This window comes from Myotis nattereri, assembly GCF_964212035.1.
Source record: "Myotis nattereri genome assembly, chromosome: 5".
NCBI lineage: Eukaryota > Metazoa > Chordata > Mammalia > Chiroptera > Vespertilionidae > Myotis > Myotis nattereri.
The window spans coordinates 1196511-1210537 of record NC_138080.1 but is presented as its reverse complement, the minus strand read 5'-3'; the positions used below and the strand labels follow the sequence as shown (position 1 = coordinate 1210537).

The 14027-nt window shown below is 62.2% G+C and overlaps 1 protein-coding gene across 5 annotated transcripts in view; it reads left to right on the top strand.

Annotated features, from left to right (window-relative positions):
* Nucleotides 1–14027, top strand: part of CAMK2D (calcium/calmodulin dependent protein kinase II delta) — a 153290-nt gene that overhangs the window by 134032 nt on the left and 5231 nt on the right. For 3 of the 5 annotated variants that reach the window (XM_081092201.1, XM_081092200.1, XM_081092199.1), the window contains 4 exons: nt 2786–2834; nt 7191–7266; nt 10714–10808; nt 12424–12652. In XM_081092201.1, the coding sequence (XP_080948327.1) occupies nt 2786–2834; nt 7191–7266; nt 10714–10808; nt 12424–12652 (449 nt within the window). Of the gene's footprint in view, nt 1–537; nt 580–2785; nt 2835–7190; nt 7267–10713; nt 10809–12423; nt 12653–14027 lie in introns of all 5 variants that reach the window. The other 2 variants (XM_081092198.1, XM_081092197.1) reach the window with 1 other exon arrangement.

The following is a 14027-nucleotide window of genomic DNA, read 5'->3' as shown; positions in this document are numbered from 1 at the left end:
TGACTTTATGGTTCGTTCTAGAACCCCTGAAGTGAACCTTCAGTGCCCCTTAGGATTCTTCATGGACATTTGAAAATACGTTCTTTACGATAGTGCTCTAAGTGTAGTCCCATGGAGATTGTCCAAGGGTATTTACTTGTGTATTAAATATAGTGTCAGCACCATAGTCCTGAAAACACTGCAGCTGAAAAATGCCTTCAGAAAGATTGTCCATCCTCAGAGCCCTGGCGGCCACGCCCTGGCCAGCGCGGGGCAGACGTGGGCAGGCCTCGTGCGGGGAGCGCCTGGGGCGGGGCCGGAACAGTGGCTGCCTCTGAGGTCTCCCGCGGCAGCGCCCGTCTGTGTGCCGACGCGTCAGGCCTTTGCACGCTGCTGCCGGGCAGGGCCCAGGCCCCGGAGGCCTCCCCCAGCCCTGCCTCGCAGCCCTGACGCAGCTCCATCGCTTCCGCTGCCCGGGGCCTGCGGGCTGCTCGCTCTCCCCACCGCCGGAGTGTACTGACCATGCGAACTGCTCTCTCTCCATTTGCTCTCACTCAGGAACCCCAAACCACTGTGATCCACAGCCCTGACGGAAACAAGGTACGCAGGGGGGCAGCCTCTCGCTCCCCTCACACCCTCCTCCGCACAAAGTGACTCAGCGGCCGGAATGGGGGAGCCCGCCCGCCCCCACCGCGCTCCCTGTGCCTGACGACCCAGCTGCACCCTCTCTCAGGACAGGCAGGGAATGACACCCTGAGAGGCGCGGGGCCGTTAGTCACTAAACGTCCACAGAGCTTCCTTCTGTCCAGACGACTGTGTCCCCCGCGAGCCCGTCGCCCCCCCCCCCCGCCCCCCGTTGCACTGACATGTGTCTGCATGGGAGTTAGGGTTTCTTGCTGTGTCATTCCTGCCTTTGGAGCTCGGGTTCGTAGGCACTTGTTCGGGTGTAATGTTGCTTTGAGTTCATTTACTGTTGTTACCGTGGTTTTTCCTTGAACTCCTGGTTGGTGGTGTTTGTGGTTTGGCGTGAATTTGCAGAGAATGAGGGCGTTCACTTGGGAAACGCCTTTTTGGGGAACGACGTGCGTGTCAGCAGCAGGCGTGTGACTGGTTGTGCTGAGAGGAGCCTGGCGTGTCCGTCCGCGGTGACCTGTCCGCACGGCGTCCTCGCTGCGTGCGAGCCGTGTGCGCGCCTGGGGAGGGAGATGAGCAGGCGCGGGGCCAGCTGCATCCTCACGCACGGCCGTGGCTGCGGAGGGAGGAACCCTTCCTCCCACCTCCCCAGGCGAGGCCCGGTCTGTCGGCTCACTGAGCAGCGAGGCTGACGTCAGAACACACTCTCTGGCTGAACACCGAGCGGGTCAGTGCTGACGTCAGTAAAGACCATCACGTGCCTCCTTCTCTGCGATGAGGCGCATTTGTAGTCATGACACTGAAATGGCCCGAGGCAGCGATTTCCCACCGTTTCCCTCCCACGGCACCACACTGGCTGCTCACTTCTGCGCGCAGTGTTCGGTCCACTCGCACCGACGCTAGGGTTGTCGTTTTCCTATTTCACAGTCTAAAGGCTGAACCGTCAGGTGTTGCATGTTTTCAACATCCTTGCGGCGCGCGGGTGGGAAATGGCTGCCCTCGGTCCCTCACACCTGGAGCCCTGAGGAGTGTCCCACGCGAGCCCGAGGTTCGCAGGGTCGCCAGCCGGGCGAGGCCAGGCGTACGCCGGGGCCTCTCGGTGGCTCTGCGGTGGCTGCTGCCTGGCTCCGTGGACGTCTGTGCGCAGGTGCCTGCACCTCCTCGCGCGCGGAAGGGTGGGCCGGGCCAGGCCGAGGCCGATGACCCTGCTCTGGGCGGACGGAGACCCTGCACACGCACTGATGGGCCTGTCCCTTTGGTTGCATACTCGCTGTGACTGTCATACGAGTGGATCACTTTTTTGAATATTGGATCTCTAAGGGACGCTGGCTGGTGTTGGCACCATTTTGCAAAAGCCGTTCTTGGTCCCTGAGCACACAGCTGCTGAGTGGAGGTTTGTGTCCGGTGGTGTTTCTGGCCTCTGGTCATTCGAAGTGGAAGGTTGTGTCTCAGGAACGTGAGTACGTTTCTTCGCTGGGAACTGCATTGACGGGTCGTGCATCGGACGCTGTGCGGATCCGCCTCGGGCGGTCGGGCTCGGGTGCTCCCCAGCTCGGCGGCACGGGGCTCACAGAGCAGCTCTGTCATTGTCATGGCAGCAGTGCCGCCTCGGACGTGAGAGAGAACCTCGCTGTCCTGAGTCAGTGACACGCTGGCTGCACGGTGCTGCCCATGTGGACACTCCTGGAAGCACGACCACATCCCGCTGCCTCCTCCCCTCCTGGGGCCGGAGAGGCTCGCTCTCCGCAGGGGCTGAGACCCACCCGCAGGCTGCCAGGTGTGCGTCTGTGCTCGCGGGCCCCCTTCAGCCAGAGCAGGGGCTGCCCCCGGATGCTAGATGGAGAATAAGAATGGTTCTGTCCTCGGTTCCTGCTCGTTAGGCTAGTAGAGCCAGTTTCTCACAGACACAGAGAACCTGCGGGCACGGGGACCCAGACGCGTCCTCAGTTCTGAGAGGCAAGGCCTTAGGCTCGAGGTGAGGCCATGGGGGCGCCTTCCCCAGCGTGGGCAGCGTTTGGCATTTCATTCTGTTCCCGCCATAGGGTGTCTGTCCATTTGCATGTCCGATGTGCACACGCCTGCTGCGGGTTTGCATGACGTGAGCAGCACTCGCCAGTTTCCGGGAAGAAAAGGAGCAGCTGTTCATTGTCTGCAACGTGTGTTTCCTCCACAGGAGTCCACGGAGAGCTCCAACACCACCATCGAGGATGAAGACGTGAAAGGTACGCGGAGGCAGGCGTGGGCGGCCCAGCTCCCGGCCCCTGTGTCCGAAAACGCGTTCGTTTCCAATAACTGATCCCCTTAGGAACGGGCCTGTCCGAAGACACAGAGACGGTTTCCTCTGTGAGCCTTTGTTGGAGTTCTGGTTGTATGCACAGCTTCTGCCCGGCTCTCCCCCTGTTCTCTTCTGTCTTTAACTGTAGACGGCAGGTGGGGTATTGGAGCACATGGTGGTGAGCTCAGCGAGTAGGGACAGTTCAGAAACGCAGTGCCAAGTGGTGGCTGGACTGGCCCGAGGGAAGCATAGGACGTGCGTGTGCTGCGTGCACTCGTGACCCCCAGGGGACGATGTCCAGGCAAGAAGGGGTCTGACGGTGACGCGGTGCTGTCGAGTGGGCGTCGGTGGAACTTGCATCTGGTGGCTTCTCATTCGGGGCCCCGTCCTTCCCGACATGGTCTTGACCCCGCAGGGCAGCTGCCCAGGTCCCTTAGCCGAGCAGGTGTCTTCGCCACACCTTGCGCCATCGCACGCACGTGCACACAGGATCGCCTGCCGCGCGCCTGCTCTCTGGCCCGTGGCTGCCTTGAGGGCCCTGGGTCCCTGGTTAGCCTCTGTTCTCGTTTTGTAATTCGGTTCCCGTAACTGCAGGTCCCACAGGCCAGTGCTGCACGCGGGTCCCAGGCACCGGGGGAGCAGCGGGGCGTCCAGCAGAAGTGTGACAGGAAGATGTGAACGGGGAGTGGGCACCGCGGGTTCGCCTTCCCGGGAGGGCACTCCCGATGGTGCGCCAGGGGCTGGGGTTCCAGAGGGGGCGTCGCTGAGACATCCGGGCGGCTGCCCCTCGGAGAGGCTCCCTCTGCAGCCCTTCGGTTTGCTCGGGAGCCATGGAGGAGGAAGGAGTGAGTCTCGGCCCTGGGCCTTTCCAGTCCGTTCCCCAGGCGACAGGTCTCCCTGCCAGACCCGGGTCCCGGGGACCAAGGTGTCGCAGGAGGCAGAGGGCGTGGCTGAGGGAGGGCGCTCCACGGAGGGGTCCCTAGAAGAGAGAGGTTTTACCGGTATCTCCGTTGTGCGTCCCACGCAGCCCACGTCCTGTGGGGCCTGCAACTGCGCCATGCGGAGAGCAGTCACACTTCCTGCCCATGAGCAAGTCTGGAGGAGACGAGATGGTGCTGCGTGAGAATGACCGTGGTTTCTGACTGGCGTCCAGGTCATTCTACAAGGAGTCATGTGCAGTCCATTCAAACAGTCTCTGTGAGCCATTCTAGAAGGTTCCCGAGGCGCTCAGGACACGGAATTCCTAACAGAGACACCGTGTGAGACGCTGGGTGCATTCGGGTTTTAGAGACGACCGTGGAGCACCTACTGTGCTGGGTGTGGAGCAGATTTCAAAGATGCACGTTTGTAACTGCCTGCCTGCTGAGCCAACCCAGGGACCCTTACCACGTCCACGTCACCGCGTACGAGTAAAGTCATGTGGCTCTTAGCTTTTTAGAGTAGAAGGCGGCGGTTCCCAGGCCTTATGGTTGTGGAGTGTTATCGTCACTAAGCCGCCTCCAGGGGCCAAAGTAATGGCCATGGCGCTCCATGTTAACTAGCAGGTCGACTTGCGAGGGGTCAGGCCACTGAGAAGCAGCCGCTGGTTGGCGGGAAACTCCCCGCGAGAGCACCAGAGCGTGAGGACGGCCCTGAGAGGTGCCCGTCCCGGGAGTTGCTTCTGCTGACGGCCAGGAAGACTGTGAGGCCACGGGCACCGCTCCGGGCGTCGTGTCGCCGTCAGTCAGTCCTGGCCCAGCCATTCCGTGTCAGTCACTGCGCTTGGCGAGTTCAGAGGCATTTTAGGAGCTTCATTTAAGTTTACGATTTCAAAATAGTGAGCTGGGCACCAGGGGCTGGAGAGGAGCCGCTGAGTGGGCGGCAGGCGCCTCGAGCCACATAAAGCTCCGCCCTGGCCCCGCCTCGCAGCCCCCACCCAGGCTCTGAGATGGAGGGCGGCCTTAAGCAGAGCTCCGTGTGGGCAGACAGCGACACGGAACTGCCAGCTAACGATGCACCGGAGACAGGCGGCAGCGCACTGCGCTTCCCACGGACAGGCCCCCTTCACGCAGAGCTCACTGTTCAGTGAGACACCTGCCAACGTGGGGTGAGGGTCCGCCCCCAGGCGTGAGCCCGGTTCATTCCTAGCCGAGCTCGTCGCAGACCCACTGGCTCCTGCGTCAGAAGCACTAGCCACGCTCACGCCACGGCCCGGCGGCTCCAGAGCCCGGTGCAGCCTCGCAACACCTGGGCCTTTCTCTGCCCCCACCCCCTTGGAAAGGACTGACTCACCACGCGGTTCTCTCGCTGCCTGTGCGGGCGTCTCGCTGGGCCTCGCGTGTGGTGGACCTGATGACCTGAGGCGGCGACGGCCACAGGTGCCTCTCGGGCGGCCTGGCCACCCCCAGACCACACGCAGGTGGCATCGCTGTGCGCTGGCACGTGGAGTCCTCAGAGGTCCCCGTGTCCACAGACGGGGTCCCTGCCGGCTGTTAGCCGTGCGCAGGCGTGGACAGGCGCTCCGTCCTGGGTGGGAGGTAGGCTGTGGGCCAGGACCGGTCAGACCTGTGAACACCTGTTGCTAAACCAGGACCTTGGAGGCCGATGGCGTCCTAATGAAGGGCTCGTAGCCACGTGCTGGCCAGAGAGGACGGTCCTGGGCGCCAGCTTGACCGCCAGCAGCAGGCGGTGGGAGCTGGTCCGTCCTGGCCTGCTGTGCTGGCGCGTTCCCGTGTGGGTCGGGGGACAGCTGGGAGCTGCTGTGGGAGAGCTCCTGGGGTCCCTGGGAGATGGGGGAGGGGGTTCTGGGACGTGCAGCCCACAGGAAGGGGAGCCGTGCTGCCTGGAGGGGTGGTGACACCTGCATTCGGGTGTGAGCAGGAGGTGGGAGCCTGGTGGCCGGTTCCTCCTGGATGATCACCAGGTAGCGCCTGGAGGTGGCTGCTCCCACCAGGGTCCGCAGGAGGCCGCAGGGGTCTGTGTGGGACAGCTCGGGCTTGTCTGTCACCGGGGACTGTGAGGTCGGGGGCGTGAGGGGTCGCAGCCAGGACACAGGGTGGGCAGGGCGGGGAGCCTGGGGGGCCCCAAGGTGAAGCCCATGTGGAGGAGGAGCCTGGCCTTTGGGCCGTGGTGGGCGGGGCCGCTGCTCCAGCAAAGGCTCTGCAGCCCTAAGGACAGGGAGGGGGGGAGGATGGGGAGGGGGGGAGAACGGGGAGGAGGGGGAGGAGGGGAGGACGAGAAAGGGGGTGAGGACAGGGAGGAGGAGGGTGAGGATGGGGAGGAGGAGGCGGAGGACGAGGAAGGGGAAGACGGTGAGGACGGGGAGGTCTGGGGTTTCAGGGCGACAGAGGGCGGTGGCCTTCAGAGTACAGCATGGCCAGAGCCTTCTCAGCACAGGGGTCACTCCGCATGGGTCAGGTGGTAACGGGGAAGGGGTCCCGAGGCCGCAGCTGCGATGGGAGTGAGCACACGGCGGCCTCAGCGGACCGATGCCGGGTGAGGACGAGAGAGTCCCAGGGGCGGTTCCAGCCCAGCCGGCTGCTGACCATGAGCAGGTGTGGGCCGGGCAGCAGGTCCTTGTGGGTTGGCGTGGACACCACCCATGGCCATCTGACCAGCGCCCCCGGCACTGAGCGCGTGGTCAGCTCCCTGAAGGCCCCTCAGTGCGGCGGCTCCGCTGGCACAGAGCAGAGTGGGGGTGCAGTTCCTTTGGTTAAACTGGGGGTGGGAGGCATAGCGCTGTTACCACAGAGCCCCGGCCCCGTGCGGGGCTCGGGCTGAGGGCCGGCCTGTGAACCAGGAGGTCAGGGTCCGATCCCCAGTGGGGACACAGGCCCAGGTTGCGGGCTCGATCCCCTGTGTGGGACGTGCAGGAGGCAGCCGGTCAGTGATTCTCATCATTGATGTTCCCCCCCCCCACTTCCTCTCTCTGAAATAAAAGCATTTTTTAAGGCTAAAAATTGAAATAAACCGTGGTGCCAAACTACGTTTATTTTAATGAAAATAAGAACAGAGCCGGGGCCTTCGGGCGCTGTCCGGCATCAGCAGGGCATGGCCTCCTGGGATTGCGCCCCGGGTCGCGGGGGGGGGTCGGGGGGGGGGGTCGGGGGGTCGGGGGGGCGGTCCCTAAGTGGCCGAGAAGGCCCCGTGGGCGGGCGGGGAGGAGCCAGGTTGGTGGCGGCTGCTGAGCTGTGTGGAAGGGAGGCAGCAGGCTGCCCGTGGGCCCTGTCCCACGGCGTCTGAGGGAGGAAAGGCCGTGTCATGGGGGGGGGGGGGGGGGGCGGTGTTGGTCCTTGTTCTCACCAGCTTGTCCCTTTGCCTTTAGCTCGGAAGCAGGAGATCATCAAGGTCACGGAGCAGCTGATCGAGGCCATCAACAACGGGGACTTCGAGGCGTACACGTGAGTGCGGGCTGCGTGGTGGGCGGGCGTCCTCCGCGCCCGGTTCATGGGGTAACCCCGGCTCCCGTGTCAGCAGCAGCCTTAGTTCAAGGGGTGAAGGACTCACATGCCCAGAGTCAATAGGTGTCGGGGTTTCAGGAGACGGACTTCTGAGAGGCCTGGGGTTCCTCGGGGGGAGGGGGGGGCACTCAGCTCCACCCCTACAGGCAAAGACAGGGCAGGAGCACAGAGAGGACACAACACGGGGCTCCAACTGGCCTTGCAGTTCCACAGGGGCGCTGGGGAGGGGGGCGCGGGGGAGGGGGTGCTGGGGAGAGGCATGGGGAGAGGGGCGCGGGGGGGGGGGTGTCGGTGATGGATGTCAGGCAGCCTCCACCTTCGGCAGCCCCACTTGACTGTGAGGTGAAAATTGGGCTCCCTGTGCCCCAGCGGGCCCCTCGCAGGAGAGGGTCTGACTGTGGCTGGGACGGCCCCTGGGCCTCTGGGTTAAGCAGAGGGAGTGGCTGTGAGGAGCTGATGGCCCGGCTGCCTGAACAGGAAATGGAGGCGGCAGCCACAGGCGGGCCTAGGACCAGAGGCTCCTGGGTGCTGAGAGCGAGAGCAGCCCTGGGCTGAGGCGGTGGCCGTGGCTGCGCGGGTTGGAGGGTTAGGAAGTCCCGTCACTTCAGGCCTGGGTTCTACCCACGAGCATGTCACACCGCCCTGGGCTTGAATCTGAAACACGGACAAGACCACGAACCAAGATGTGCATTGAAGCAACGGTCGTAATAGAACTGGAAACGCCTCTGTGCCCCACGTGACGGGCAGAGGGTCTGTGGTGCGTCCGGGTGCTGCAGACACGGCAGAGAGATGGCGGCGCTCACGGCACCCGCGTCACGGCAGGTCAGGCGGATGTGAGCCTGTTTCCAGACGATTCCCGCGCCGTGAGCATCACCGTGGAGGGAACATGGGACGTTGTTCTCAAAAAGGAAATAATGTGTTGCTTTTGGGAGAACAAATGGGAGTTCCCACTTCTTCCCGCGTTTGAAGGTATTTCTTCACCATCGGCTACAACGGGCAGCACAGGCACATGTAGACACGGGAGTGACAGCAAGCGACCGGATCAGGCCAGCACTGCTCCCAGGCTACGCTACGTGTGTGCTACTGCAGACACACACGGTGTGTGGGCGTGGACCGCTCCCCAGGTTACATGTGTGCGATACAGACACACACATGCATGTTTGTGTGGACTGCTCCCCAGGTTACGTGTGTGTGCTAGTGCAGACACGCACATGTGTGTTTCCATGGACCGCTCCCCAGGCTATGTGTGTGCTAGTGCAGACATGCACATGTGTGTTTCCATAGACCGCTCCCCAGGCTACGTGTGTGCTAGTGCAGACATGCACATGTGTGTTTCCATTGACCACTCCCCAGGCTACGTGTGTGCTAGTGCAGACACGCACATGTGTGTTTCCATTGACCGCTCCCCAGGCTACGTGTGTGCTAGTGCAGACACGCACATGTGTGTTTGCTGCATCAACTCCAGAACGTGGCCTCGGAAGAAGGGCGGAGACATGGGATGAACAGCGCTTGGTCGGACACCTGCCCGCGCTCCTGCTGGTTGGACTGTCACCAGGCGACCCTCCCACAGAGCCGCTCCCGCTCAGGCTCCGTGTGGAACGGGGGAAGGATGCTCCCTTGGGGCCCAGCCCGGCAGAAGTGGCCAACAGGGCGCCTGGTCCTCCGTTTAAGGGCACTTGAAGTGAGGCGCTTCCTTGGCGTCCCCTCAGCTCCTGATGCCCTGACAGAGGTCGCCTGACTGCACGGCGGCCCAGGGACAGCCCCCCGGCCTCTCCTGTGAGCTGCCTGCCCGAGACCCTGTCCGGAGCCGCACCACAGGCCACGTGCAGCTTCGTGAGCCGAGCTTTCACGCAGAGTGGTTACAGGAGGGACACGTATGTACATACGTGCATGAGCGAAGAGATGGACAGGTTTGGGCGGCTGGCTCAGGGATGGTCGTAGCGAGCGATCCTTGGTGAGTCCTGGCCGGCGAGTGACAGCTCGGCTCCCCGAAGCTGACAGCCTCATCTTCTCTAGAGGAGCCCAGCCCGCCCCAGCCTGCTGGTTACCATGGGAACACTGTGCTTCCCAGGCTCCTTAGAAAGAGGCGGATGTGCTGGCGTTGAGCTTGACAACCCCGGAGTCTCAGGCAGAGCCCAGACCCCGGCCACGCCCCTTCCAGGCTTCCTTCCCGAGGAGCAGCCGCTGTGATGTCTCCTTTTAAAACGACGGCTACAGCTGTTCTCACACTCAGTCCCGCGTCCCACGGACAGAGCTTTCGGAACCGTGCGTCCGCCTTGTGAAACCTGGTCCTGTCGGCAGTGAGGACGCCTTCCCTCCCCAATGGGACTTGCCCTGTGGGACATAGGTGCCGACCTCGCAGAAGAGAACTAGCCCAGAACCTTCCATGGTGGCTCCCTTCTCCCGTGTGAACTCCACGAATTCTTCACGCCCAGAGTTGACATCTCTCCTCGGAGGCCCACTCTGATCCGGGGGCGCCTCCCCGCGTGCCCCGGGGACTTCTGCACACCCAGCGACGCTCCTGCCAGACCATCGTCGTCCCAGACTCGCTGCGTTTCATGCCCTGTGCCGGCTGCTCACTGCCCTCGCTGCCTCCCCCCGCCCCGGCCCACCCCCCACATACACACTCCAGGGAAACGCACCGCGGTGCAAGCCCAGCTCAGACTCCGTCCTCCTGTCTTCCCGTCTGTGAACAGTGACCTGTTCGTGAGCCTCTGCGTATTGCTCCTTCAGGACCCATTGTCGTGTCATAATTGCTTGAGAGAATGTCTGCCACATAATAGGTGTTAAAAGGAAGCCCTTCGCTGTCTCTGAAGACGCATTTAAAACGGTGCCGCGCTTCGTGGAATCCAGTTTCTTGGATTAAAGAGGAAACTGTGCATTTGAACCGCTCATTACTTTCCGTGGGAAGTTAATGAACCGTAAGCAGAAGGTGACTAAGCTTGCGCACACTGCCAGGAAGCTGGGGTGACAGCTGCTTTCTCGTCGATCTGGACGTAGACGTGTGTTGTGATGGAGAAGGTGTACAATTAGCCCAGACGCGTTTCATTTCAGAGCCAGGGCGGGCTCGGTGAGCTGGGGCAGCATCTCCACACAGTAAGCTTAAAGCGAGAGTGAGAGCAGCCGGGCGGCTGAGGGACCACTCCTGGCACTGACCCAGGAGGAGCTTGTAAAACCCGGGGTGCAGCCTGCCCGTCACCTGGGGCCTGCCCTTCCCTCCTCCCCTCCCCTCCCCTCCCCATCCTCCCCCAGGCCAGGCCAGGCAGGGGTTCTGGTTGTGTTTTTAAACTCTTCTTCGCTGACTTGGGTGGGCCAGAATGGACGTGTGTGAGACAACAAGATACAGCAGTTCTTTCCTTGATTATTTTCATCTTTTTTTTCTTACAGAAAAATCTGTGACCCGGGCCTCACTGCTTTTGAGCCGGAAGCTCTGGGCAACTTGGTGGAAGGGATGGACTTCCATCGGTTCTACTTTGAAAACGGTACATTCACCCTAAATCCATAGCATGCCTTTCCCAGCTGCTCTCGGGATTTCTCCCCAGTTTGCAGATTCTGTGGCTCTTTGATGCAATGAGTATTTTAATCTTTCAAATTGGAAAAATCGACAGGGTTGCCCGGCGGGTGCAGCTCAGTAGATTGAGAGTCGTCCCATGTACCGAGAGGTCATGGTTTGACTCCTGGTCAGGGCACAGGCTCGAGTTCCAGGCTTGATCCCCAGTGTGGGGCGTGCAGGAGGCAGCCAGGCGATGTTGATGCTTCTCTCTCATCAATGTTTCTCTCTCCCCTTCTCCCTTCCCCCACCTCCCTCTCCCTCCCTCTCTCAAAATCAATAAAAAACATTAAAAACTCGGCAAGGTTAAAAGTGTTAGTGTGCTTGGAAAAATACCAGATTTTGTATGAAAAGTAGTGCTGATCGAATACACCCATGCAGGCCCCAGTAAAGGTGACGTAGGTGGCAAAGTGAGTTCCCCAAAAGGCACTGTTTCAAGTTTCCATAAAACATGGTTCACATGGAAAGCGAAGAAGCCGACCGTCCAGAGCACGGCCCAGCCCACCCGGAGCCTGTCAGAGCGAAGGCCCGTGACCGTGAGGCCGCAGGCCGCGTCCAGGGACGGCTCTACGGCCTCCGAGGAGACCGCGCTTCAGAGCAAGTGACGAAGGAACGCCTGCAGGAGAGCCGTGCCTCCCGCTCGGACAGAGCTGAGTGAGGAGGACAGTCCCGCGTCCGCAGGGGCCTCAGCCCTGCCCGGGTGTGGCAGCGGCGTGGCTTTGCGTGCGTGGCAGGAGTGCTCTCTCTACTGCGCTGCATTTGCGAGCAAACACGATGATCGTGGTCAGCTGGCCTCGCCCAGCTTCCCGGTGGCCTCGCCTCTGCCCTGGCTCCAGGGGAGGGACCGGGGACACCTGCCTGACCAGCACGCACCGCACAGCGCCCTCCACGCCCGCCTCCCTCTGCGGGTGCCGGGCCTGGCGCCAGCTCACGCATCCCCTCCGCGGGCGGGAGCAGGTTTGCCCGAGTCAGGTGGCTCAGCCTGTGGGGCCTATGAGGACCTGCGCCCTCTGCACGGACTTCCATGCCTTAGTCCTCCCGTCAGCGCCGAGGCTATAGCCGGCGAGCCGCACGGCCAGCGCAGGCCTGGGCTGCTCGCTGGGCGGGCAGCTGGACTGGCCTGGGTGGGCGTGCTGAGCAAAGGGCACAGTCAGGGGGACACCGCGCAGGCCTCTTGCCCGAGACAGCAGCCTCCATGCCTGTTCCACAGCTCCCTGCCCCACACACGGCACCACCAGGACACACAAGGCCCTGGGTCCCGTCCTGGCAAAGACAGGGCCTGCCCTGCCTGTGTCTGTCTGTGACCACTTCCCGTCACAGAGACAGACACGTCTCCGTTCTCCCCACCGACCCACCTCTCCCGGCAGCACTGCCTGCCAGGGCCGAGGGAACAGTACTGGCCCTGCCCCTCTCTCTGTGGCAGCGCCAGGCCCTCGGCAGTGAGGCGTCCGCTGAATCGGGGAGGAATGAGTGGCGCTCGCTCGCCGATCCGCTGAACGTCCTGGTTGTGTGTCTGCGTGGAGCTGAGTGCTCTTTCCTCTCTGCAGCTCTGTCCAAGAGCAGCAAGCCCGTCCACACCATCCTCCTGAACCCGCACGTGCACCTGCTGGGCGAGGACGCGGCCTGCATCGCCTACATCCGGCTCACCCAGTACACGGACGGCGGCGGGAGGCCCAGGACCATGCAGTCGGAGGAGACGCGCGTGTGGCACCGCCGGGACGGGAAGTGGCAGAACGTGCACTTCCATCGCTCGGGGTCCCCCACGGTGCCCACCAAGTAAGTGTCCCCCGCGGTGCCCACTCCCCCACGGTGCCCACCGAGTAAGTGTCCCCCGCGGTGCCACTCCCCCGCGGTGCCCACTCCCCCGCGGTGCCCACCGAGTAAGTGTCCCCCGTGGTGCCCACTCCCCCACGGTGCCCATCGAGTAAGTGTCCTGGCCACCAGGCGGTCACTCAGCCACTGCTCCTAGAGGGTGTTACACGTGGGAGTGGGCGTGTCCCGGGAGACAGTCACCATGCGTCCAGTGTGGGCTGACTGCTGCAGTGTCTCCCTGTAGGGCCAGGTGGGAACTAGGGCCCATCTCGGGCTGGGCTGTCAGCACCAGTCAGGGTCCGTGTCTGACTTCGCTGTCACACGGGCAGTGGGAGGGCCAAGGGGGGAGCACTGGGGGGTTTCCAAAGTGTCGGTGTGACCTCAAGAGCCTCAGCCCCCAGTCCACACCACCCCCCCCCCCCCCGGCTGGTCACAGTCTTCAGGGACATTTATAAAACACAGCACTTCTTACTTTATTTTAATCTCTTTTATTTATTAAGTTGATTGGGGTGACATTCCACAAGAGCATACAGGTTTCGGGTGTGGGTTTCCATGTGACAAGATCGGGGCATTGCACCGTGTGCCCACCACCCAAAGTCACGCCTCCTCCTGTCACCTCATATTAGGGCCCCTGCCCCCCAGCCTCTTCCCTCTGGCAGCCACCACACCGTTCGTGCTGTTTATGTTCCTGAGTTTCAGTTTTATCACCCACGTATGAGTAAAGTCATATGGTTCTTAGCTTTTTCTGGCTGATTTATTTCACCTAGCATAATGTTCTCAAGGTCCATCCATGGCGTTATTTCGTCCTTTCTTATGGCGTAGTAGTGTTCCATTGTGTTAATTTGCATATCTCGCTGATTAGCCAATGGGAAGGGTAGCGAAGTTATGGTTAATTACCATGTTTCTCTATTATTAGATAGGACTAGAGGCCCGGTGCACAAAAATTTGTGCACTGGCGGGGGGGGGGGCGATGTCCCTCAGTCCCACTTGTGCCCTCTCGCAGTCTGGGACCCCTCGGGAGATAACGACCTGCTGGCTTAGGCCTGCTCCCGGGTGGCAGAGGGCAGGCCCAATCCCTAGGTACAGCCCCTGGTCGGGCTCAGAGCAGGGCTGATTGGAGAGTTGGGGCACCGCCCCCTGTCATGCACAGAGCAGGGCGGATCAGGAGGTTGCAATGCCACCCCCAGTCATGCTCAGGGTAAGGCCAATTGGGGGGTTGGGGCACCGCCCCCTGTCACACACAGAGCAGGACGGATCAGGGGGTTGGGGCACCGCCCCGTCACACACAGGGCAGGGCCGATGGGGAGGTTGTGGCTCCACCCTGTCAAACACAGAGCAG